General features: G+C 52.5%; 1 protein-coding gene across 3 annotated transcripts in view; it reads right to left on the bottom strand.

Annotated features, from left to right (window-relative positions):
- Nucleotides 1–4269: 4269 nt before the first annotated feature.
- The window catches only part of STX1A (syntaxin 1A), a 67512-nt gene continuing 44861 nt past the window's right edge, over nt 4270–26920 (bottom strand). The window contains exons 2-8 of one of the 3 annotated variants that reach the window (XR_014786110.1): nt 26749–26823; nt 24258–24331; nt 21192–21300; nt 18404–18477; nt 16806–16943; nt 5506–5772; nt 4270–4541 (exon numbers count right to left, since the gene is read on the bottom strand). Coding sequence is in view for 2 of the 3 variants with exons in the window: in XM_084822546.1 (XP_084678672.1) it covers nt 4464–4541; nt 5506–5616; nt 16806–16943; nt 18404–18477; nt 21192–21300; nt 24258–24331; nt 26749–26823 (659 nt within the window). In the remaining variant the exon portion in view is untranslated. The remainder of the gene's footprint in view (nt 4542–5505; nt 5773–16805; nt 16944–18403; nt 18478–21191; nt 21301–24257; nt 24332–26748; nt 26824–26920) is intronic. The other 2 variants (XM_084822546.1, XM_084822547.1) reach the window with 2 other exon arrangements.

Below are 26920 nucleotides of genomic sequence, written 5' to 3'. Positions count from 1 at the left end.
TTGAACGGTGAAGTCCCCCAGGGTGGAGTGGTGCATGCAGACCCCAACTTCCTTCATACCTTCATTCTTATTGTCAAATTCCTAGCCCTCATGGCTCCAAAGTGTGTGTGAGCTGTCTGCTAGAAATGTCGAGCACCAGAAAAGTGGCTTAGGGCACAATCCTATTGGGATGCCTGTTAGCCTCTGGTCTTGCGGGCTGATGGGCATCCTAGGCAGAGCGCATCTCCCACTCTGCATTTTTGCTAGATGGGTGTTTTTGCCCATGTAGCTGGGGCTCTGCAGTGCGGGAGGGAGGCCGGAGGGTTCCCCGTAAGCCAGCCTGCCCAGTCCCCACCCACAGGAATGCCCCCTTTCTATCCTTCCCTCTGTGCAGCTGTGAGGGGGAGGGGCAAGGAGCTTGGACTCCTGGGTCTGAGGTCAGCATGCTGTCTATCCTATGGCCCCCCAGAGGCTGTCTAGGGGCCATATGATTGCTCTTCCTACAACACTGACGCTGGGTAGGGGAGAGGGGCTCTGTCAGCTTGCCCCTTCTTGTAACGAGTGACACCTGAGAACGTATGCGATAAAAGAAACTACTCAGGTGTGTACAAGTCAAGAGATGCAGAATGCTAAAATTAGGATGCTCAATGCCCAGCTCAGCAGTCAAAATGTGGGTGCAGTCTCCCCCCCCCCCGGGTGGTGCAGTTCACAGAAGAGTCATAGGTGCTTCACAGATATACTTTTTATTCCACATAAAATTCCATCTGTAAAAGGAAGCTGTTTTCCTCCAAAGTTTTGGAGAGGGGTGGGGTGGAGTGTTTAACTAAGCAGGGAAGGACAGCGACTGGAGTACAGAAAGGGGGTAACAGCTAGGCTGTCCCAAATCCACCAAGACAGAAAGCAAGGCAAGTCTGAGGGCACAGGAGAGGCGAGGGCACTTGCTTCACAAGATGACTCCGGGGAGGCCCCTAAAAAGACACATCCCCGGTCAGGTGTCCCCTCCTGCACAAAAGCTGAATACTGCAGCAGGAGGGACTGTGGTGGCACTTGAGTTCTCCCTTTTTAAAAAAAGAAAAAGATGACCAACCCAGCTGCTGTTGTGGTCTGGAGAGCGACGCAGCTTCCTGAAGCACAAAGTGCACGCCTCCGATGACTCCCTTTTGAGATGCAACAAAGGCAGGCGTGTTTTGGGGGGGGGGGGGCTACAGCTGCCATCGTGCCAGTTGAGAAAATCAAGATCATGGAGGAAGAGAGAAGAATTAGGCCCAACAGCTCCAGAGGGGGGTGGAACAGCATGCATGAAGCTTAATCAGATCTACTCTGCAGAAAGGGGTGATTTCTGCAGGATGGAGGGAGAAGGAAGGAAGACTGTTCGACCCTCAGCAGGGAGGAGCCAGTTTCTCAACAACTGATGCTGCAAGCACAGGCCTGACAACAATCAGTCCAGTTCCTGGAAGCTTGTAGGCTGCACTGTTTGTAGAATCCTAGAGTTGGAAGGGGCCACCGAGGCCATGGAATCCACGCCTCTGCTCCATGCAGGAATCCACTTTCAAGCTTCCCTGACCGGTGGCTGCCCAGTCTCTGCTCGAAGGCCTCCAGGGATGGAGGGCCACCATCTCCCCATAGTCTAACTGCTCTGTCCGTCAGGATGCTTCTCCTGAGGTTCAACCAAAATCTGCCTCCCTGTAGCCAAACCCCATCGTTTTGTGTCCTACAGTCTTGGAAGATGGAGAACAAGCTGTGGCAACTCCTTAGGGACTTGAAAAGTGCTATCATGCCCTGTGCCCCTCAGCCTTCTCTTCTAAAGGCTAAACATACCCCCTTCCTTCCATCTTTCCTCTCGGGGCTTCATTTCTAGCCCCCCGATAGTCTTTGTCGCTCTTCCCTGGTTCCGATTTATCTGAATCCTTTTAAGGGTGGTGCCCAGAACTGGACACCGTATTTGAGCTGAGGCCTGACCAGCACAGAGTGGAACCGTGACTTCCCATGATTTTGATTCTGTTCCTCTTGGACCGTGATAACTCATCCGGCTCTCCAAGGACCCAGCCCAGTGGTGAGGGGCAATTTCTGGATACAACAGCCCATATGCAAAGAACGTTCCCCCTTGAGATGCAGAGTAAGGTCAGAGTCCCCCCCCCCCCGGTTATAAATGCTTCTCAGCATCATCACCCCCATTGCCGATTTCAGAGGGGAGGGCTGCAGAACTGCTGCTCAGTCCTGTGTGTTGCCATTTCCCAAGGTGCTGCTGCTGTTGCTGTGAAGCAGCTGGAAGAGTGGCGCTGAAAGACGAGGCGGGAGGCGACAGTGGGCGGGCGTGGCAGTCACCGTGTTGCATACGCAGCTGCAGGAGGCACCATGTGGCTGTGTCCTCAGGTGTGGGGGGCGGGCCAGCTCCCCCCTCCTTGGCATGGCGAGCAGCTCTGGGCCGCTGCTCGCAGGGGACACGGCAGCAGCCCCCACTGCCTGCCCTGCAACCCTGTCCGAGAGGAGAGGGGCATCGGTGCAGAAGCTCTGCATTCCCACCAGGGTGGCTCCTTGCACAGCCAGGGACCACCTCCCCAAGGGGGCCACAAGCCAGAGGGAAAGGGCCGGGTGCAGGGTTGGCTCATCGGGGCGGGGGTGGCTGTCTTGGCAAGGGCAGGAGGTGGTGGGGGAGGACTGGGCAGGCGCTGGGCAGGAGTGTGAGCAGCCCAGCTGCAGCGAGGCCCTGGGCAGCAGCTGCAAGGCTCCAGCTGGAGTGCCCAGCGTGCGGATTGCAGGCCGAGGCTGAGCTGGCACGTGGAAATGCTGGAAGGAGAAGGCGCGACCCTGGCTGGTTTTCCAGGGGCCATTTTGCACATGGGAGGGTGTGTGTGCCCAGGGCCACCCTTCTGAGAGCAGACCCACTGAAACGAATGGGACAAGTTAGTCATGACTAACCTATGTCCCATTCATTTCAATAGGTCAACTCTCAGCAGGACTAACACTAGGTACAATTCTGGGTTTGCTGCTGCGTACGCCAACCTTTTTCAGCTGGGCTCCCAAATCCCTTTTGGAGAAGCTTGTGCGGGCATGCGCGCAGTCCACCGCTGGGTGGGGCTGAAGGCAAAAGGGGCGGAGCCAAAATGCCAGCCTCTTGTAGCTTCAGGCTCTGCCAGTAACAAAGCCTCGGCAGAGGCATGCCAGCCTGAGGGGGGGGGGGTCTGGCAAAAAAGCCAGCAAAGCACAAGATGATCAGACATTAGGGGGAAGGGGTGGGGCCTGGCGAACAGGGGGTGGCCAGAGGGGAACAGGCAGAGTGGCACAGCCCGTTTGGAGTATGCTTCCACGAGAGACCCGTTCACCAATCCAGCCACTGCATCCACCCGTGCTGCTGTTGTGGCACAGCTGCAAACCTTTGGTGAACCTCTAAGAAGACCCCGCTGCAGAGCGCCCTGCCTCCTTTTGCTTAGCAGGTTCTGAGAGCACCGTTGCCAGAGCTTTTGTTTCTATCTGAAGCTGTGTGCAGGCCGGTGTCAAGCGCGGGCATGGTTGGGCATGTACTGAGGGCCCCCCAGCAAGCGCCCCCTGGAGCTGCACCGCCTCCTCCCCTTGGCAAGCTGCTTGTTCCCCTGCTGCTCTTGTTCTGGCCCAGGCAACAGTGCTGGGGAGGAGGGGAGGCAAGTGGGAGCGAGGAGGAGCAGAGCAGCTGGTGAGAAGGCGGCCTCGCCGAAGGAGGGGGTCTTGCCCAAGGGCCCCCTGAAACCGGTCCTAGCCTTGCAGTGCAAATAAATTATTGAATACCTAAGAGGAATGGCCAGTCAGTGGGGTGCTGGTGGGGAGAATTCGGAGCAGGGGTTGGGGGTAAGGTGGTCATGGAAAGAAATGGCGCCCGGAGCAGAACTGTCTGAAGTAAGGGAAGACATGAGCCAGCTCTCCCATCTGCCCTGTGCACCTGCGGTGCTGGGAGAAGACGGAGCAGTTCAGCTGAGCCCAATGGGCCTACCCCGCCTGCACGAGGTCCTTGCAGGCGCCATGGCTGAAGAGAGCAAGGAAGACTGGCCCGGTCTGGGCGCGGGGGTGGGTGGGGACAGCAGCCGCTGCAGAAGAGCTTCACTTCCGTTTTGTGTGGGTGATGGCCAGGCCCAGGCTAGATTGTGCATAGCGATTGAAGCAAGCTCGCCTTTAGGAAGGAAAATAGGGCCTCGCATGGGTTGAAACGAGATGGGGGGAGTGTCCCCTCCCTAGCTGGAAGAGGGGAGCAGACAGGTGAGCTGCAAAAAACAGGCTTCCGTGCTGCTGCTGCATCTCACGCACGCACACTCGCTGGCTCCCCCTCACACACTGTACTTGAAACGCTGTGTGAACACAAACAATCATGCATTGGAGACAGAAGTGCGGGTCCGCCTGCTCCCCCCCCCCCCCGGCGGCTGTGGGGTGTGAGCGGGGGCGTGGGCAGGCCAGGTGGCGTGGCCGGCACACCTCTTCACCTCCGTGTTCCCCGAAACAGTCCAGGCCACAGGCTTCTAGCCAAAAATCCCGCCAACGGTGGAGGCGATAACAATGCCCAGCACCACACAGCAGATGATGATCAGGATCTTCTTCTGCAAGGGGAGGAAGCAACAGCAAGGACATTGTGAACAAAAGGGGGCTCCTGAGCAGGTGAAGCATGCTAGTGCCAAAGGAGAGGGTAAGCGGGGCCGCTCCATCGGGCTCCTCCTCTCCCTGGACGGTTCCCATTTCATCTGAACGTCTGAAGAATTTCTTTTTAACTTCAAGAACAGCTTGCTTTTCTCCTCTCCCCTCCCGCTCGCCTTTTGGGCCATGTCCTTTAGACTGAAAACCTGCAGGCTGCGGCAGTCTTGTTCTTGCTGACTGTGCACAAGCCGCGTGGTGAACCTTTTTGGCTGAAAAGCGGGGGCCAAAAAGCTTTCAACCAAACACAGCCTGACCACTCCAGTTCCCCAGAAGCTTTGGCTACAGAACAGCAGGTTCTGCTTCGGGTCGCTGGAGCTGCCCCCTTACATCTTGGAGAAGCTGGGGCTGGGCCGCGGTGCACCAAGAGGGACGCAAGCCGCCCCCGACCTCGCCGAGAGACCAGTTGGGGCGAACGGATAGTGCTACGGGAGCCTCTCCTGCTGTGGGAGGGGCGCACCCCTTGGCGTCTTGGCTGGACACCATCAGCCCTCCCTGCCGGTGCCCCCAGGCAGCAGGGCCAATGGTCAGGGATGCTGGGAGCTGTAGTCCAAGACCGCCAGAGGTCCCCAGGTGGGACGAGATCGCAGAAAGACTGTTCAGGTGAAGGGTAGCGCAAACGGGACAGCTTATGCTCAGCCCTGGTTCTGGGGACAGGCAGGAGAAAAACGTGACCCGTCCCTTGGTTCTGGAAGCTGCTTTGTGTTTTCCAATGCAAGCGGCGCCAAGCCAGCCAAAGCGAGGCCAAAACCTGTCCTCGCAGGGCAAGGGCATTGACTGCCGCACCACCCAGCCCCTGCTCTCACGCCCCGGGGCCGAGGCAGAGGGGCTCCAGCCCGGCACCTGCTCCACACATGCTCACACAATGCTCACCCGCCGGGCTTTGCTCTGGTACTTGACCGCTTTTTTGGTATCCGACACGGCCCGCTCCACGTAGTCCACCGAGTGCTCCACATTATATTCGATGCGGTCGATCATCTCGCCCTGCGCAGCGGGGGACGCACAGAAACAGGTTCATTCCCAAGCCGCCGGAGGGGCCTCGTGGCGCTCCCCGTCGCTTGCTCGCCCGCCAGCAATTCCGCTCGCCTCAAGAGGAGCGGGTTCGTCCCGCTGCCCATTCTGTGGCGTTCAGTGCTGGACCTGCCACCAGGGGGTGCAACGGAGAGAGAAACGGCACAGATTAACTTCCCTTCCCATAGAGGAGCGGTGAACGGGCTGGAGGGGGCCCTGAGCCCAGAGGGGCAGCTTGTTCCCCCCGCCAAGCAATCATGAGTGTTCCTGAAAGCTCCCTGCCCCCCGTCAGCATCCACTCGGCCGCTTGGCCCTCCTAAGGCTCCCCTCATTTGAAATGTTCATTTCTTTTGCACTTTAGGGCAAACAATTCCCCTTTTACAGATGGGGAAATGGAGGCTGGGAGGGAGGGGCTGGACAGGAGCTCTACGGCAGAGGTGGAAATTTGAACTTGAGGCTTTTCCATTCCCAGCAGCCAGAGAGGGAGAGGCCGGGCTTTCCATGTGCTGAGTGCCCAAGTTTACAAGGAAGCCCCAAGCTGCGCAGCCTCTCCAGTTTGCCTAGCAGGAAAGGGCGGGGGGAGCCATCGGCCAGGGGGGTTCCACAAAAAACATACGAAGAAAACAGGAAAAGCACCACTTTGTAAAAGCCACCCAACATGACACAGGCACAGATGCTCCAGCACCAGCCAGCAGGGCAGTAATGAAAGGGGCACACGTGCATGCAAGAGTAAGGTGTGCAACCCCCTGCCGCCATCCCCCTGCTCCCCACGAGGCCCAACACACAGCTGTGGAAGGAGGCTGAGCCCCCCCCCCCAGCCCTGTTTCCTGGGGAAGAACAAAGCTGCTCCCCGCAATGGGGACTAGAAGCACGTTGAGCCTTCACTGCACACACAACATCCAGAGGTTAAACCAGGGCTCTGGGTTCAGTGTCCGGATTTATCAAGAAAAGAGAAGCTGAGTGTTTCTGGGGCTGGGGGCAGGGAAAGGTACTTAATGCTGGCTCTTTTCCTTTTAGAAGTTAAGGAAACCCTTCAAAGCTACCCTAAGTAACATCCGCATGTCTCCCAGTTTCTCCTCTGGCTGCTCCTCTCAGCCACCAGGGTGGGAAGGAGGCGATGGGTCCTGGGCCACCTGGCACAAGAGACTGGACAGCTCAGGAAAGGCCTGGAGGGAAGCGGCTGTTCCTGGAGCTCTCCGTACTGCCCTCGGGGGCCATTCAGGTCCAGCTCCAGGTTATTTGGGTGTCCTCCAGGAACCAAGATGGACAAGAGCCCTTGAGAAGGCCTGTCTGACACGCTCAGCCTGGAGTGTTCACGCGGTATCACCCCACCCTTAATTCTGGAGGTCAACCCACCGTCCCCTGCAGGATTCGGGGAGATGATCACACCAAGCCCCCTGATCCCACGTCAGTGCCTTGAGCTCAGCCTGTTCTGGGTCAGCTCTTTGCACAGGAGGGAGGGGCGGCCTGAAACTGGCCAGAGCAGGACTGGATCCACTGACTTCTCCACGGCACCACCCTGATCTCCCAGCAACACTGCAGGGGGCATGCAGACAGACAGGCGGCCATGCAGTACAAACATGCGGGAGGGGTGGGCGTTACCTGCCAGTGCCTGAGCGCCCTTATCCAGGGACAGACGGTAGCGTGGGGGATAGAAAGAAGGGGTCAGGAGGGGTCCAGAGAGAGGCCAGGCCAGACAGCTGGAAGCTCACCCACGAGGGGGCAAGCCTCTTTGAGGGAGCACATCTCCCCCAACCTCCCTGGTAATGTCTACTTCTTAAAAACATGGCGCACAACACCCTCACACTCAGAGGTTCTCTGTCAGGGTGGAAACTGAGCCTATAGAGCCCCAGAGCAGTTCTGATTCTGAGGAAGAACAGCAATCCATGGGAGAGGAGCTCGCTCATCTCTCACAGGCACAGCAGCTGGCAGAGATTCCTCCTGCCAGCATTCCTGAGATAGTGACCTTGGCATCGAGAGAGTGCGGGAGCGGGGCTTGCTAGATGCTCAACGTAGACGCAGGAAGCGATCAGCGATGGAGGGCGTGGAAAGGAGGCGTAGCGCCCGTTTGGCGCACAAGCAATGGCCACCTCCCGTAGACCCAAGGGAAAGAGGGAGGACCCCTCCACAGCCCATAAGTTCACAGTCTTCCCGTGCTTCTCCTTCAAACGGGGACCAACCACCTTACCTGGAGCTTAGGCTACTCTGCTATCTACCCCAGTGCAGTTCCTTGCTTAGTTGCTAGTGATTAGTATCTGTAAGAGTCATTAAGTAATAAAGGAATAAAGCCTTGGAAAGAATCCTCGTCATCTGTGTCTTGAGTTGTCTATTGTAGGGGACTGTAAGAGGCAGCTAGGGCACTCCTGACATTCTCCACCTATGCGCCACTTCATTGGCTGCTGCTTGCAGAGGTAGGGGTGTGCGTGTGAGTGAGTGAGAGACAGAGACACAGGAGAAGAGAGACAATACCAGTAGGGATCAGAAAAACAGCTGTAAGGCTGGAACCAAAACAAAAAAAGGAACAGCTGCACCAGTCGAATTCCCAATGTGTTTCGACAGAGTCTTTATCAAGGGAACTGGAGAATATAAAATATAAAATACAGGATAAATGATATCTAATGTACACCAAAGCATTTAAAATACAATTTTACATGTTGCCAATTTTTTAAAATAGTGTGAATTAGCTAATTAAAAACTTCAGAACAGGCTAAATTGTCCTAAAAATAAAACTCCCTATACATAAGTACATAAGTTTTATAATCAGACAAAAGAACTGGATACCATAAACTGACTAGTTAAAAATGGCAAAAACATACCAGCTGGTTTAAAAATGATGGCGAGATTCTCTGTACTTAGATACCCAATGATGATCAAGCAGGAAAACAAACTTACAAACCCTTGGAGACTTCTCTGGAGGATTCCCTCTCCCTGACTTTGTCCAAAGAAGACTAACAGGTATGCTACCTTTCAAGGCATATATAGGGTATTTTCTAATCACCTGACTTTAACCAAATTAAATTGGGCTTAATTAGACTGTTTTTCTCTTAAAGACAGTGGTAAAAGTCCTGTTAAGACTTACTACCCCTTACATTAAGATCAGTTTCAAGATATAGAATTTCCACTTCAGAATATGAAACTAACAATTATAACTGTACCTGTTATTCCAAGAATTCCACAGTGCAAACAAGAATGAGTACATTGCACAGCCTATTGCAAGAGAGGCATATAGTCAATATTATCATTTAACCCTGAAGGGGTTGCCATCCCAAACCTCAAGATCCACATTGCCTCCTTTCTGAGTACTGTCTTCCTACAAAGCTCTTTCCTCTTCTCCAGGCCCATCTGCTCTGTGGCCCAAAATAAAATATCCCCTGCTTTACGTCCATATTGTAAGTAATGTTTGTCTAAGGGCTCAGCTTCCCTTTTTTGCTTTATATTATTAAAATGTTCTCCAATTCTTGTCTTCAGCTTGCAAGTAGTCACCCCTACCCAATCATCATTGGGTATTGTGAAGGTAGGCCTGACTAGGCCCTGTACGTAGTTTGGTCCAGGCGAGGTGCCTGATGGGACTGAGAGAATGTGTGTGTGTCTGACCATGAGAAGCTAATTGTAACTTGCTCATTATAAGCTAGAAATTCCTATCCATCAAAGTAAGCTCATCCCTAAAGATAAGAAGGCAGTTGTACTGACAAGACTGTTGCTGAGGTAAATAAGCTCTTGAGCATGTGTAGGGTGTTTTCTTTGTTCTCCAACTTTCAGTCTATATAAATGCATCCTCTTTCGGGGAGGAGAGACACAGGGTTGACTGTCACTCCCACAGCTGTGATGTGCTTGAATACATTTCTGACTGTTCAGCCTAACCTGCCTTGGACATTTCCTTAACAATCTGGTGCCATGACTTGGATCCCAAATACCGAGGAGAATCGAACCAATTTGGACCACCATTCACTGAACATACCAGAAGTGTGCATCAAGGTAAGAGACCTTTTGAAATCTCTACGTATAGGGCTCAGTGTGAGGCTGCCCGTGGGATGATTCTGCCTTGGCTAATGGGATACCGCCTTTAAAGAGACAGTAATTTAATCACTTGGTAAGGTTGGGGGTGTCAAGAGCGCCCTAGCTGCCTCTTGCAGTCCCCACCAATAGCCAACTCAGGACACAGACGACGAGGATTCTTTCTAAGGCTTTATTCCTTTATTACTTTATGACTCTTTCAGAATACTAGTAGCTAGCGCCAAAGCAAGGAACAGCACTGGAGGAAGACAGCAGAGTAGCCTAAGCTCCAGGTAAGGCAGTTGGTCCCTGTTTGAAGGAGAATCACGGGAAGACCCTGAACTTATGGGCTAGGGAGAGATCCTCCCTCTTTCCCTTGGGTCCACGGGACACAGCCACTGCTTGCGCGCCAAACGGGCGCTACGCCTCCTTTCTGCGCCCTCCACCTGTTGTCGCTCCCTGCGTCTGTGCCGAGCGTCCAGCAAGCCCCCCTCCAGCACTCTCTTACTGCCAGGGTCATTATCTATCCCAGGAATGCTGGCAGGAGGAATCTCTGCCAGCTGCTGTGCTTGTGAGAGATGAGTGAGCTCCTCTCCCACGGATTGCTGTTCCTCCTCAGAATAAGAACTGCTCTGTGGCTCTGTTGGCTCAGTTTCCACCCTGACCGGGGGGGGGGGGTTACAGAGGTCCATGGGATATGGCAACAGGTGAATGAGAGTTGCCTTGTGTGAACTGAGGAAAATAATTGAATGAGAGTTGCCTGGTATGAACTGAGGTAAAAAGGACCAGGGCAAATTATAGTCGCTGGAACGTTGTGTGAGTTTTCCTTCTTCCCTCCATGGTATGAGCTAGCCGACAAGGCATGGACCTCCTGAATAAATAATTCCTGATTGAACGGAGATTGCAGTGAGCGACCTGACCTTTCCTTCACTCCCTGCCATGGTATGCGCTCCCTAGACTGTGAGTGACTGATCGTGCCTCCAATTCAGTGAGAGTCGGTCTCCGGCTGTACCTCAGAATTTGGCAGTGCCTTTTGTTTCTCGCAGCCTGTGGAGACCTCCTGACTGTTTTCCTGTGTGCTCCTGTGTGAATTGAGGATGGGGTCAGATTCTTCCAAAGAAACCGCAGCCTCAAAAGGGACACTTTTAATGTACATGTACAAGAATTATGGATCTAAGACTTGCAAGTTTTGGACAAATGGAACTTGACCCATCCAAGCAATTTCCCTTGGTTGGGACCTTTGATTTGGCCAGAATTGTGAATTTACAGGGAGCCTTGGAATCTCGGGGTTCCAAGGTGGAGATTGCAGTGAGTGACCCGACCTTTCCTTCCAAGGTGGCACAGGGTCAATGGGAATGCATTCTTTTATTGGTATGTTGAGACATCAGAAAGGTCACCTAAGTCCCGGGGAGTAGAGTCTTAAGGACTCCCAAGAAAAACTGAAAGTCCAGGTCAAATGTTGAAATGTCAGAGAAAAGCCATAGAAATTTAGAGAAGAATTATAAACAGTGATCACTTCTTAAAATCCTAATTGGATTTTAAAATCGCATGAACCAACTCATGAGAGTTATTTTGCCCTAAGAAGTGCGTGCTAGATTAAAGGAACAAGCAAACTGGCAAAATAAAAAAAACAGCTTATCTTGATACTTTAGAACAAGCATGCATCAGACTCCTAGGAACAATCCCTGAAATTTGTCTGCAGAAAACTGATTAGGCTAAAAATAATAAATTGTAAACAAAACAAAAGTGAGACTATAGCAGACCATATGGATCATCTAAAGACATCTTTTGAAAAACATTCTAGCATTGCTGCCACCTTTTTGTAGCCAAGCTGAGCATTAGAAAAATAAGTCCCCATTGTCCTGGCCAGCTGATGGAAACACTTCACACCTCCGAGCCACTTCCCCCTCCTCCCTCTCCTCTTCAGAACTTCTAAGAGAGCCAAGAGGTTTGTAACTTCATCAACGCCTATTTCTTTCTATTGACCAGAGGAGACCTTTTGTGTAAACGTGGTTGTACTATCTTTGCTCCCTGACAGAGTATTTAAATATTCTTGAGCCACTTCCCTCAATTCTTCTGAAGCTGAATCTGCATTTTCCGTGCCCCTACCATCCCAGCAGGGCTGGTAGAAAGAAAGAATGGAGTCTTAAAGAACAAATTAGCCAAATCAGCCAAAATCTGTGCTGATGCTCTTAACTTTGGCCCTCCTGAGCATGCGTACCACTTTGCACCAGCAGAATGGACTCAGTCCCCATGAGATCCTTATGCAAAAACCCATGAGACTCCTGTCTTCAGCACCTATTAAAGAACATCTTACTAACTTGCATTTAAGTGATAAGACTGTGTTGAACTCTTGCCAAGCATTAATGAAGTGTGTGAAGGCTTTCCATTCACAGGTTAAAAAGAGCTTCCAGACGTTCCTATGACAGTGTCACAACCTGTAGCCTAGAGATTGAGTCTCCATCAAAGTCCATCAGAAGTCGTCTTCCCTTGGCCTCACTGGAAAAGACCCCATCAGGTGCTGTTGACCACTCACACCACTATGAAGCTGCAAAGCCAGCCTATCTGGATCCCCGCATCCCACTGCAAGGAAGTGTTGCCCCCTGGAGACGACGTGCCCCAGAACCAGACAACACTGGATGTGCCAGAACATGGAGTTCATCAGCCCTTTGGGTCATTTTGGACCCGAAAGAGAAGAACATCTCTGGTTGCCATTGTGGTACCAGCTTGTTGCCCTTTTTCCTGCTATTGTGTGAAATCTTTTGGCACTTTGGCCTCCTCTGGACTACAAAATAGCCACCTCTACAAGACCAGTAGTGAGCCACGCACTTGCTGGCGAGGTGAGCATAAGCCTAGCAGTGAGCCCAGCTCCTGCTAGTGGAGGAAGAGTTGTCTCAGCATCCACCAGAGGCACATTCTCATGATGTGGCCCACCTGCATCCTGCTGCTGCTTGACATCTTCAGTTGCATGCAAGCAAAGAACACTTTCCTGAAAGTGGTGAACAAGATTCGAATAGACTTGAATGTATCCAACTGCTAGATCTGCAGCCATGTGCCAGTCCATGCCCACAGAGGTACACCAATGATCCAAATCCCACTAAATCAGATGAAAATGATTAAACCCCATTACCTAGATCTACCAGAACCACCCACCTAGCAAGATGTGCCATGTAATAAGAATAATTGTTGTTTGTATTGTTTTGTTCCACGCCATCATTGCTTTGATTACATGCTGTATCAAATTCCTTACAAAAACTATACATAAAGCTAAACTGCACCAGGTGGTCAGTAGAATGCAAAGAGAAATGTGAAGAGAAAGAGAGAGATGAAGAGATCAGTTGTTAACAACTGATAACAATACAAGCATAGATGGTAAGCCTGACAGGCCTTGTAAGTAGTTTGGTTCAGGCGAGGTCCCTGATGGGATTGAGAGCGTGTGTGACTGGCCATGAGAAGGTAATTGTAACTTGCTCATAAGCAAGAAATTCCTATCCACCAAAGTAACTCATCCCTAAAGATAAGAAGGCCGCTGTGCTGATAAGACTCTTGCTGAGTACTAATTGGTTTCTGAGCATGCGTAGTGTATTTTTTCCCCTCCAACTTTCAGTCCTTATAAATGCATTCTCTTTCTTTTTGCAGAGGAGACACAGGGTTGACTGTCTCTCCCACAGCTGTGATGTGCTTTAATACATTCCTGACTGTTCAGCCTAACCTGTCTTGGATATTTCCTTAACAGTATTTAAGTACAGAGAATCTGTACAGAGAATCTCATCATCATTTTTAAGCCAGTTGATATGTTTCACCATTTTTTACTAGTCAATTTATGGTATCCAGCGATTTTGTTGAAAATATGTAAACTTGTATTTAAAATGTGCAAAGAGAGAGAGAGAGAGAGAGAGAGAGAGAGAGAGAGTGTGTGTGTGTGTGTGTGTGTGTGTATATATATATATATATATATATATATATATATACACAATCTATCGTGTTTTTCATAGAATCATAGAATAGTAGTAGGGTTGGAAGGGGCCTACAAGGCCATCGAGTCCAACCCCCTGCTCAATGCAGGAATCCAAGTCAGAGCATCCCTGACAAATGGCTGTCCAGCCTCGTCTTGAAGGCCTCCAGTGTGGGAGAGCCCACCACCTCCCCAGGTAATTGGTTCCATTGCCGTATTGCTCTGACACTCAGGAAGTTTTTCCTGATGTTCAGTCGGAATCTGGCTTCCTGTAACCTGGAATTTTGAATTCTTCTGTCTGATTACAAAACCTATGTGCTTATGTATAGAGAATTTAAACATTATTTTTAGGACAGTTTAGCATGTTCTGAAGTTTTTAATTAGCTAATTCATATTATTTAAGATTCTTTTTTGGAAACATGTAAAATTGTGTTTTAAATGCTTTGGTGTACGTTATATATCATTTATCATGTATTTTATATTTATATTCTCCAGTTCCCTTGATAAAGACCTGTGTCAAAACGCATTGGGAATTCAGCTGGTGCAGCTGTTCCTTTTTTGATTTTGGAAGAGAGAGACAAGCAGACAGACAGATGGGGCAGAGAGAGCGAGAGCAAGACAGATAGACAGCAGGGGGAATGAGAGAGATAGACAAGATGGGGAAGAATGAGACAGACAGGCAGACAGATTGGGGGAGTGAGGCAGGCAGGCAGGGCAGCAGAGAGAGTCAGGCAGACAAGGACACAGAGAAAGAGACAGGCAGGCAAGCAGGCAGGGGTCAGAGCAAGGTAGGAAGACAGCAGGGAGAGCGAAAGAGACAGACAGATGGGGGGAAGTGAGGCAGGCAGGCAGGCAGGAGCAGGGCAGAGCCAGCCAGACAGGCAGGCAGATGGGAGCAAAGAGAGAGAGATAGGCAGGGAGGGAGGCAGAGATCAGAGCAACGTAGGCTGACAGCAGGGAGAGCAAGAGAGACAGAAGATGGGGAAGAATGAGGCAAACAGGTGGGGGAGTGAGGCAGGCAGGCAGGCAGGCAGGGCAGCAGAGAGAGTCAGGCAGACAAGACACAGAGAAAGAGGCAGGCAGGCAAGCAGGCAGGGGTCAGAGCAAGGTAGGAAGACAGCAGGGAGAGCGAAAGAGACAGACAGATGGGGGGAAGTGAGGCAGGCAGGCAGATCGGGCAGCAGAGAGAGACAGGCAGGCAGGATAGGGTAGTAGACAGAAGGGGCAGGTAGGCAAGCAGACAGAAGGAGCAGAGCAAGACAGACAGATAGATGGGAGGAGAGTGAACAGACAGGGGAGAGAGGGAAATTTGCCAAGCCACATCATGTGTTTTGCCTTTCCAAATGTTCTCGGGGGAGAGAGGGGTGGTGTGGGGCAGCTGCTTTCAGCACAAACACCATCCAGGATTTCCAGTACAGCCCAGCCTTTCAGAAAGTACCTCCTTTGGACCACCACACATAACAGGTCTGCACTGCACCATGGCGGGTGGTGGGATCGAGACCACGCCAACAGCGACAGGAGCTGCTGTCCTCTGCCAGCTCATCCCAAAGGCCCGCCTGACCCAGCGGCATTAGCCGAGGCCAGGGGCGGCGCTGCCAGGCCTCTGGCTGAGGCTTCTCCTATCCCTGCTGCAACCTCAGCCCTTTGACCAGAGAGGCTGGAAACTGACCCAGGACCTTCCGAGGTCCACCAAGCGTCTTTCCGGCCCCCCGGTTATGGCACAACCTGGATCGCGGCGTTTGGGGTGCTCAGTTCCCAGCCCTCTGCCAACGCCACAACAGAGCTTCCAATCTCACTTGGGATCCTCGGTTAGGTCCCCGACACAGGAGCCACGGAACCACCCTCTCCGTCCCCGCTCCTCATTTGGAAGAGACCTGCCTCCCCCTAGCGATACCCGCGGAGCCCACGTGGCCTTGGCTGGCGCGGCCGGAGCCCTGCTGCTCTGTGGGGCATTCCCGTCTGCCAGCAATCCCATGAGGAGGGGGCACAAAGGCAGCCCCCCCAGAGAAGGCCGCCCCTGTAGCATGGGTGTGTGTAGCGCCATTGCTGTATATCAGCATTCCCCAACCTGGGGCCTTCCAGATGTGCTGGAATGCACCTTCCATCATTCCCAGCCTCCTCTGCCTGCCTGCCTCCGCCCCCCGTCTGCCTGTCTCTCCCATCTGCCCCCTTTCTTTCCCCACAGTCTGCCTGTCTCTCCCTCCCATCTGCCCCCGCCCCTCCCTTTCAGTCTGTCTGCCTCTCTCTCCTCCTCCTTTCTCTGTCTGCCTGTCACTCTTGTGGGCCATGCTGGCTGGGAATGATGGAGGTTGCAGTCCAATACATCTGGTGGGCACCAGCTTGGGTAAGGCTACTGTATATGGTTCTTTGCCGAGCAACAGAAGCAAAACCTCCCGGATGGTCTCTGCCCCCACAAGCTCATCTCCTCCCCCTCCCCCTCCTCCTGGCAACCAGGTCCCCCCACCTGCCTCCGCCTTTGCTCCAAGGCCAGGATCCTCTCTTTGAAGCAGGGAATTCTGAACATGGGAGCCCAGCTGGGCCTGCCCTTTCCAAAAGGCCCACTGCCCTGGGGCCATGGTGCGGGCCAGGCACTGAGGGAGTCATCTGCCCAACCCCTCTGCTCCAGGCAGGGGGCAGCCACAGCATCCTGGACCGACACCGGCCGTCCAGCTCTGCTTCCAGACCTCCAGCAAAGGGGAGCCCCTGGCAGGGACTTGCTCTGCCGCAGACTCAACAAAAGGGTCTGTCAGGGCCAGAGGCCTTGAGCCAGGGGCCTTGAGCCTCCTTCAGCCAGAGGGCCAGGTGCCACTTCGGACAAGCTGGGGGGGGGGGCATTCCAGTGGTGGGCAGGGCTGAAGACAAAAGGGGGAGGGCCAAAGTGAAGGGGGAAGGGACATCCCTCCCATTTCAGCATAAAGCTGTTCCTGCCAGTAACTCAGCCTTAGGGAAGCATTTCAACCTCTTAGAACCATGGGGAGAGGGGCGTGGCTGTCTAGGGAGCCCTGATAGGCAGGAGTGGGGCTCCAGGAGGCCGGACTTGGCCATCGGGCTGCCCCCCCATCCAGACCCTGTGACCGGACCACCAACGTGCCAATGCCACAGAGTCCCCCACAGAGGGCCTCTGCTGGCTCCAGACGTGCCAGCCCTGGGACCCACCTCGTGGTCTCCCCTCCCTTCCCCGCTCTGCATCTGCAGTGGACCCGGGCGCCCTTACCTGGCTCTCCACCAGCATGGCCATATCCATGAACATGTCGTGGAGTTCGCGGATGCTGTTCTCCAGCTTGATGATCTCGCTGTGCCGCGTCTCAATTTCATTCAGCGCCTGCTTTGTGATACTGGAGTCCATGATGATCTGGCAAAAGGGGGCAGCAGGGGTGAGAACCCTCACAGCGCGTGGGCCCCGGGAGGAACCTCCCACCCCGGCTAGAGATCTCTGTGGGGCCGGTTCCCCGACCCTCTCATGCGGCTGGTGCTGAGAGCGTATCGTGATTCTGCTCAAGTGCAGAGCCGGCTTCCTGAGAATGGTGGCTTTCATAATATCGTAATTAAAAAATCAAGTTCCAAGCCCTTACAGTCTTGAAGTTATGCTTTAAAGTGTGTGGGCAACACCAGTGGACATCCCAGGAGAGGGAGGCATTTTTCTCCCTCTCTCATCATACTAGAACCCCACGGGGTCGTCCCAGGAAGCTGATGGGTGGGAGACTCGGGACAGATCAAAGGAAGGACTTCTTCACACAGCACTGTGGGATTAACCTCCACAAGATGTCATGATGGCCACCAGTCTGGATGGCTTTAAAAGGGGCTGGACAAATTCATGGAGGAGAAGGCTGTCAGTGCTACTAGTCCTGATGGCCCTGCGCTACCTCCAGTACCGGAGGCAGTGAGCCTATGTGCACCAGTTGCTGGGGAACAGGGGGGTGCTGTTGCCCTCGTGTCCTGCTTGTGGGCTTCTCACTGGGGCAGCTGGCTGGCCACTGTGGGAACAGACTGCTGGAGCAGATGGACCCTGGGCCTGATCCAGCGGGGCTCTCCTTACGTTCTTACGAGTCAGCAGAGTCGCTGAATAAAATCCCCAGCAGTCAAGGGCAGAATATTAATGCTTTTCATGGCTCCTCCCTTAGCCTGCCCACACGACTGAGAAATCTAGAAGTATGCAAAACTGTACAAACTGCAAAATAAAATATGTATTTACTTCTCACAATGGGTAGTAGTAAATTCTGCATATATCACTGCTGATGAATTTGCAGCTTAGATTGACTGAATTTATCCTCTACTGGAATATATATGGATTTCTATGCCCTCTACTGCAGACATGTCAACAGCCATTCGCCTAGGGCGAGTTAAGGAAAGGCTCCAAGTCATTAGGCAGGGGAAGTGTTTTTTTTAAATTAGTCCATAAATGACTAGCATGGTTCTGAGGCATGGTCTGAAGGCCCACGACGCAGCAATGTTACTGAAGTGAGCAGGTCAGGGAGTGGTCAGTGCCTGGAAGCTCAGGTACGGTGCCTTGCATCCCATGCAAGAAAAATGGGACATAAATGAAACACACAATGCTGTGTGTGGGCAGCTGGACTAGTCACTTCAGAGGACACACAAGGGTGATGGCAACCCAGGCAGAGGGGGAAACCCCCTCTTTCCTTGGCCCTACTTTGGTCTCAGTAAGCCCCTAGGCACCCTCCTCACTCTGGCAAAATGAGACGGCACCTCTAAATGCCACTCCACCCCCCATGCACAGAAATCCTCAACTGCCACTGCCAATCTGGGGCATCCAGTACATTTGCAAGATCACAAGGCAGAGGGGGGAGAATTTACCCCGGAGGAGAAAATGGCTGGATTCCCGCTCTCCAGCATGTCCTCCAGTTCTTCGCTGGTGGTGGTTCTGCCGGCTGCGAAGGACACCAAGAAGCCACGGGTTAGCAAGAGAACACAAGATGGATCTCTTCTTCCCAATATCCTATGGTCTTTGGACTGTCTGTGTCTCCCTACTGTAATCCGCTCACCCAGAAACTTTCTCAGGGATTCTGTGTGGCCCGTTGCTCATCCATACAGCCCTCCTCCATAACACTTTCCAGCCGATTACTAGGTTTGGCAGGATTGGGGCAGCACATGAAAAACCACACAGTGTGTGTTACCAGACAGAGAATTCAGCTTCCTAAAAAAAATCTGAGCTTCCATTAAAAACATAAATAAAGCAAGTTCCTAGTCCTCATGGTCACAAAAGTACACTTGAAAGACCATGGGCATAATTTAGACAGGTTGCAGAATTTGGCTTTTCTTGGTGCAGAATTTGGCTTTTCTTGGTGCAGGTTGGCTTCCCCAACCTGGTGCCCTCCAGATGTGTTGGGACTACAACTCCCAGTGTCCCCCAGCCAGCCATGCTTTAAAAGCTCAGGAAACACACATCTCTGAACAAGGTTTTCCAGCAGGAGAGAGACTCCTTCCCAAGGGTTCTTGGGGCATGCAAGGGGAGCACTTTCCCCTTCCAGACAGGTGGGTGGGCATCTTTGCTGCCCTCCCTCCTTCCTTGCCTCCCCCCTCTGCTTGCCACCCGCTCTTCTCTGCTTGCCAGCATCTCCCACTCAGTCCTTCTATTCCCATCTCTTCCATCCTCACCTATTCTGCCAGCTGCTCACACGCCCACCCTTCACGCTGGTAGCCTGAAAAAGCCACAAATGCAAAGCGGGCCCCGAGGCGCTCTGCTGTTCTCCTGCCCATGCAAAGAGTCCTGCAGCCTGCAGCAGGGGCAGAGCCCCAGGCCTGGGGGCCCCATCCGGCCCCTGGGTTTCCCCAGGAGGCCACACCCCTTCCCCGGCCCGGCCCTGTCTGCTGGGTGTTTGGTGGCTTCGGTGCCGTTTTGTTCCCTGTTCTAAGAGGCAGAAATGCCTCTCCAGAGGCTGCGATCCTGGCAGGAAGAGCCTCAAGCTAAACGAGGACGGCACTTGTGGCATTTCTGGCATTTTGGCTCCACCCCTTTTGCCTCTGGCTCCACCCAGACCTGGAATGCAGCCCCCAAGAGCTTCTCTGAAATGGAATGCAGCCCTCTGGCTGCAAGAGGTTCAGCACCCCTGGCCCGAAGGCCGGCTACACAGCCAGCCGGAACGCGAGTCACACAAACCAACGTTGCCTCATTTGGGGCCATTGCTGTTTTCAGGGTCTCCACGGCAGATTCACTGGGGCCCTCACCCGTTTCGCCATGAACACAACCTGCAATTGGAGCCAGGTCCTCTGGATAACCCGGGCGCAAGCCAAGCAGTGCTATGCCTTACACAGTTCAAACGCAAAGGGCATTTCCACACCTGCCCAAAGTGGGGGCACTTGGGAGGGGCAGGGCAGTGAAACTGGCATACAACCAACAGGAGAGCATATGGAAGATGCGTCCTCCCAGCACTCCGATAATTTCATCAGATGCTTCGATTCCTTTGGCTGTATCGGGCCCATATTTGGCGTGCCTTTGGCCTTCGGGGGGCACCAAGCGGCAGAGAGCAGCAGGGTCCATCCAGCTGTTCAGCTAGGGTAGAGGAATGGGAGGATCTCCAGATGTTGGTTGACTGCAACTTCCATGTTCCCTAGCCAGCATAGGGGGGAGCTGAGGTCCACCCATTCTCCATCCCTGCATTAAGCAACATGCAATGCAATCCTATACATGTCTACTCAGAAGTAATCTCATTGCATTCAATGGGTCTTGTTCACAGGCGAGTGCATATAGCAGGGGTGTTGAACCTCAGCTCAAGGGCCAAATTGCATTTTAGAGAAGCTCTCGGGGGCCATATTCCAGTGGTGGGCAGGGCCAATGGAAGAAGGGGCAGGGCCAAACCACCAGCCTATTGTAGCCTGAAGCTCTTCCTGTCAGTCACTCAACCTCAGGAGAGGAAGTTCAACCACTTAGAATGGGGAAAAAACTACACAAAAGGGCAAACCACCAAACCATTGGTGGTCAGGGGGAAAGGGGGTGTGGCCATTTGCAGTATGTCAGAGGGCCAGATTTGGCCCATGGGCTGATGTTCTGCACAGGCATACAGGACTGCAGACTTAAACCCCAAATGTGAACACCATGAAATGCATCTTGGCCCGGAGGAAAGGTTCAGGTGGCATCCACGCTTCTGGAGCCTTTTTCCAGAGTCAGCCAGGAGCAAGAAAGTGCCCATCTTATTGCTTCCTGTTCAATATTGCCGGGGGGATTAGTGATGAATTGCCCCTTAATTATTCAGCTTTGGTTCCCTGGCTGGGATGAGGATGAGGGGGCTCCAATTACTGGTTTCCTTTCATAGTTTTTTTCTTTTATTGGGAAACAGTATTTTGTCCCACTATAGTGAGAAGAACCCAGTAATTACAGCCCTCCCCCAGGGAACAGAGTCATCATTGATCCTCCAGCCATGATGAGCAGGAAGCTTTTTTTTATTAAAGGCACAGCTGCAGGAAGCTTTTAATTAAAGGTACAATAGCATTTTCCGTGCCCAATTGCCACAAGCCAGTTCTGCAAAGAGACAAGAGGACCTAACGGGAAACACTAGAATGCAACTCTTTGGATTCTCTGTAAGAAAGGAGCAAAGAAGACATTGGCAACTTCAGAGGAAAAAGGGCTAGTATGGAAGCAACTCACTTATTTCGAGTTGCCTCTGGATCCGTCCCTTGCAGCGCTCACGGTAGTCAGATTGGGTTGTGTTGTACTCTGACATCACCTCGACAAACTTCCGGGATAAAGTGGAGTGCTGGGGGGGAAGAGGAACGTGGTGACCACCGATCGCTTCAGCTACCCCCACCCCTGGGAGTCTGAATGCCAAATCTGGCCTATGAAACATTTTAATTCCACCCCTACCCCACCTCATAATGGGCCTACCAATGTTTAGCCTCGGGAGTGATAACACTGCCCACCTCCTAGCTTGGTCCCTGACCCAAGCTTCTAGATGAGGCTACGGTGGTGCCATCACCCTGCCACATTCACAGACTGTTCTGGAGGGTACAGATTACCTTGTTTTCCATTTGTAGCCCTCCTGTGTTTTCCCACCACTTTGTCCATCTTTATTCTTACCAGGAAAAGATATGTGCAAGATGAAGAGATGGAATAGTTCTTTCCTCAGCCAGGCTCCTTGCAGATGTGTTGGACTATAATGCCCGTAATCCCTCAGCCAGCTATGCCAGATTATCGGAGTTATGGTCCGACAGATCTGCAGGGCACCAGGTTGGGGAAGGCTGGAGTAACAGCATGACTTTTGGGTTGTGAGGGCTAGAAGCCTTCACAGAAGTCTGGAATAACTCTTAAGTCTTCACTTTCTTCCCAACCTTCTCTCGCTTGTTCCAGACGCAATGGGAGGGCCTGTGAGGGGGCTTCTGTGACAATCAAGCCCCCCACCCTCAAATCAAGAAGAAGTGCTTCTTCACACAACCGATTGATGTATTTTTGCAGCCAGAAGATGTTGCGATAGCAAGTGGTTTAGGCCAGGGGGTGGGCAGAAGGTAGATCTCCAGATGTTTGGGATGTCAGCTCCCATAAGCCCCTGCCAGCATGGCCCAATGGTCAGGAAACCTGAGAGTTCAGAACATCTGGAGATCTACAGAAAAACACAAGAAGAGCCCTGATGCTGGATCAGACCCAGGGTCCATCTAGTCCAGCATCCTGTTCACACAGTGGCCAACCAGCTGCCCATGGGAGACCCACAAGCAGGACATGAATGCAACAGCACCCTCCTGCCCATGTTCCCCAGCAACTATACATAGGCATACTGCCTCTGATACTGGAGGTAGCATAGAGCCATCAAGACTAGTAGCCATTGGTAGCCTGGTCCTCCAGGAATTTGTCCACCTCGCTTTTAAAGCCGTCTGAAGTGGCAGCCATCACTACATCTACTTTCTGCCCACCCTGGCTTAGGAGGCTTAAAAAGGAGAGGAGACCAATGGGAGGAGGAGGAGACACTCACTGGCCAACCGGCGTCAGTCACGATGGCTCAACATAACCTCCATGTTCAGAACTAGTCTACCTCTGCATACCAATCACCGGAGGAGAAACAGCAGCAGGAAAGCGTTAGTGGAGAGCAGGAGAGGCCATGAGGAGCAGCGCTTAGAATGCTGGCCTGGGACCTGGGTTCTAATGCCCCTCGGCCACGAAGCTCCCTGGGTGACTTTGGGCCAGTCCCTGACTCTCAGCCTCACCTACCTCACAGGGTTGTTGTGGGGATAAAATGGAGGGGGCGGGGGAGGGTCATGCAAGCTCCCTTGAGTTCCTTGCATGAGGAAAAGAGGCGGGATGTAAAGGTAGCAGATAAACAAACGAGCACATCAACAGACACTGCTCCCGCCCCCTGCCCGCAGGTTTCCCGGAGGCACTTCAGCTGGCCGTTGTGGGAAGGGGCTGATCTAAACTGTGGGCGGGCAGAGGTTGATCTCCAGATGCTTGGACTGGCTGGGGCTTCTGGGAGTTGAAGTCTGGGACATCTGGAGATGGACCTTCTGCTCGTCCCCCCAATCCAGATGGACCCGCCGCGGTCTGCTCCTTGTTCACCTTTCTGGTTACAGAAGAACAGACAAGGCTGAGCCCGGCAAGGGCAGCCCTCCCGTTCTCCCCAGCGCTGGGCATGTCAGCGCCTCATAGTCGATTCGGGAACAGGCTGCTGTGTGTCTATAATTTCCCCCGTTTGCTCTCCTCGGCGCATCACCCATCTGCTCTGTTCCAAGGAGGGAGAGAAATGAGAACAGGCCTGGTAAGTCAACCTCGGCGGATTCTTGGGGACTTGGATTCAGATTTGTTTGTGGTGAAGAGGAGCTGTTTGCTCCGCTCGAGCACCTGCAGAGGCAGGGGAGCTGGGAGGCCAGCAGACCCCTCCCTCAGCCGATCCAAGCTTCGGGCAGCCTGCCGAGAAGCAGCCCCTCCTTTGAAACAGCCCGGCCGGCTCTGTCTGGGGAGCGGGGGCGGCAGGAGAACAGCTTCCTCCTTGTCCCAGAGCACCGCCGGCCTTGCCAGCTGCTGGAGAAAAAGCGGACAGCAGTAGTGCCGGGACAGCAGTAGTGCCGGGTCACCAACCCCTCCCCCGCCACGCACCAAATTCCGCCCCCCAGCCCAATGGCTGTGCTGACTGTAAGAGAAACCCCAAATCCACATTAGCGTAATGCCTGTATTCGGCCAAGCAAAAGATCACAACGATTGTGCAGGCTTTGGAGATCTCCAGATCGCTTCATCTTGCCTGATGAAGAGACCTGGAGATCTCAAAAGCATGCACAAGTGTTGCAATCTTTTGGTTAGACTAAGAAAGGCAGTCCACTAATGCAGATCCCGGAATATTGTCAGGGTGACTCCTGGGTTGACGGGAATCGGCCAGCACAAGGCTCAGAGAAGCCAGCTGAGCCAAAAGCGGATGCTTGGCCTGGCTCCCACCTGAGGTGGCACCAAGCGGCCACCATGCCAGACACGGCGATGGCAACGGTGCCAAAACACATGTTAAAATGAGAGTGTGACGATTGTTGCCCACTGTGAAATTCCTTTGGACCTGATCCAGCAGGGTTCTGCTTATTGGTACATGGCTCTAACCTGCAGAATAGGAGGGGCTCTTTCGACAGCAGTTCTGCCCTCTTTTTAACAGAACATGTGACTTCGGCCCCTGGGCGCTCTGCACGTGGAAGCTCAGTGTTGCCCCCGGACCAGTGGCCCGCTTGGCCCCGCCGGAGAGGGTCTCACCTGGGTCTTCCTTATCCTCAAGTCTGCCGACGATCTGTTCAGCCCTTCCTCGTGCTCAATACTTTGTTCAATGCCTGGGAAGAAGCAGAAGAGCACAGCCTATTTTCAGAGAAGGAAGAGGAAAGTGTGTGCAGTGGGGTGGGGTGGGGTGGGAGAGAGAAACTGAGAAACAGATGGCGCTCCTGCGCTCTCGCTCGCTCTCCTGTCCTCGATGCCGTCTGCTGAACGCCCATTTCAGACTGGGCTAAAAATAGCTCTCCGGAAGGCAAGAGACCAGCTAGGCAAATGGCCCCTGTTTCAAGAGGGGGCTTTTTCTGCTAACATCTTAACATGCACCACAGCGCCTGGCACCTGCAGGGCTGTGACTGCAGGCTGCTGTGCCTTATTTAAATTTTATAGCCATTGAAATCTGGGCCGACAAAAGGTGAACTCCGCAAGCAAAAGAAGTGTGGCTTTTTAAAAATGTGCATGAGGTTTTCCCGGGTCCTGCTAGCCACACAGAGGCCATCTGGATTCAGAGATTGGCCCAGGCACAGCCAGAAGCTTCCAAGCAGATCTTTGTAGTCATAAGGGCTAGAAACTTTAAAATGAAAACAGAGATTCCCACGATGCTGGATTCTTTTCCCGTTATTCATGGATCACCAAGGCAGAAGCACATAACACACATGGCAATTGCTACAGCAAAGTGAGTCACCTCATTTCCCCCTTTCTCTGTAACTCTGAGAGCCTGAGAGAGGGAGACTGAAGTCCACCCAGCGAGCTCTGTGGTAGTGGAGAGATTTGAACTCGGGGCTTTCAACACCCTCTAGCAGCCGCTATACCTCATCACTCTTGGAGTGGAGAGGGTGGCAATAGCTAGGGTGGAGCGTGCTTGAAAAAAAAATACATACACAGCTCAGAATGCCACACGGAACCCTTGCAAACTGTATACATTTGTACAGCCCCCATTTTTGCAACATTTCCTCCAGTTTTGCTAGTCACAGAGAATGGCGAGGAGCTGTGTTGAGGACCAAATCGCCCCACCGGCGAAATCTTGAAATCTCATTTAGTTGGAGATTTTGGCAAACTTTCAACCAGGACCTCACAGCCATGAGGGCTAGAAACTTAAAAAGCAAAAACAAAAGCCGAGACTCCCCGGAAAGTTAATTCTGTGCCTCAAGCTGTGTTCCTTGCAGTGAATGGCAGAACATGCAGAGTGCTCTGTGTTATACAGATGCTCCACTGCTATTCCCCCACCCCAGCAAAATAACTCACCCAACCTGTGTTCACCAGTGAACACAATCAAATCCTTCTCCCCCATAGCCTGTCATCACAGGCTTGCATTTCACGCCCCTTGTTTCTTGCTCTCAAGTGAATTCCCTCTGCCCTTCCCCCCACCCCTGGCTGCCTGCACAAAACTAGCCTTTAAACCCTCTGGGTCTCAAGTAGTGTGCGGGTCAGTTTTAGATGTGGGGTGGGTAACCCAAAAGAGAGAAGAGACAACAACGTTTCCAAGAACAATGTTTAAAAAATGTTACTGAAGAATTTTTTTTAAAGGAAAAAGTTTTGAAATCTGAATGGATATATACACACACAAACCATATGAACAAGAGGATAATAAAATAATTGAGCATATATGCATCCAGCTAACCTAATTAGACTGTATCCCTATTTTATCCATGCAATACCTTACTGTCATAAGTCCAGCTCTCTCTCAGCCATTTTAAAAAATATTTTGAAGTATTTTTATGCCGCTCCTCAGTCAAAAATGTTCCCAGAGCAGCTTACATACAATCAGTTCAAAAGACAGTTCTCCAGTTCCAGCAGCTCTAACTCTTAGTCTTCTTTCCTGCCTTCTCTCTTCTTCTCCTTGTCTGTTTTTTTCCTGTCTTCTTCCTGGTTCTGCCTTAGGCTTTTGTATCTTAAAATTTGTTACTTTCCCTCCCTAACTCCAACCAATCAAGAGGGTAGTTTCTTGTTCCCTTTGCCCTGATTGCCTTCTCCTAAGCTCTTCCTCTGAACTTCTACTGAACCTCCTGCAAACTCCATTTTCTTCCTCTGCAGACATCCTGGCTCTTATCGCTAACTAAACTTTTGACTTGAGGCTTCTGAAAACCTTTGGCTTCCTGAACAAACATCCCGATGCCTATAAACTCTAGCTAAACTTTAGACCAAGTATGTCCATGTGCGTGCACACGCGTGCGCACACACACACACAATTTAGCCCTATAGTATCCAAGAAGCAAACTAAATACCAAAATGGAAGATAGCTCTGTTTCTTCACATCTGGCCATGAGCGGCTGGGTACAGAGAGCCTTTTCCCATGCACACAGGCATCCTCGGGCTGAGCCTCCTTGCTGGACGGCTCTGATCATGGACACCCCTCCTTCAAGCCTGCACCACTCCAGCGTGGCTCACCCCAAGCCAGAGAGAAAGCCCCGGAAGCCAGGCCAGTTCCAACACGACCGCCCTGAGCACCTGCTCTCTCCCCAGCCCTGTGGCGGATACTCACTCTTCAGCTTGGAGCGGACTTTGTTGGCTGTTTTTTTGATGTCGGACATCAGCTCCTCCAACTCCTCCTTGGTTTCTAGAAGGGAGAAACATCAGGAGAACGGCTGAGAAGGGCGCCTACTGGGCTGCAACATCCTCCCTGCTTGGGTTTCTTTTGTCATAAGCATCATGAA

Source organism: Heloderma suspectum, chromosome 16 (assembly GCF_057233095.1).
Source record: "Heloderma suspectum isolate Gila_16-S chromosome 16, 16-S_ref, whole genome shotgun sequence".
Taxonomy (NCBI): domain Eukaryota; kingdom Metazoa; phylum Chordata; class Lepidosauria; order Squamata; family Helodermatidae; genus Heloderma; species Heloderma suspectum.
The sequence above is the reverse complement of the archived record's forward strand: the minus strand, read 5'-3'. Positions and strand labels throughout refer to the sequence as shown.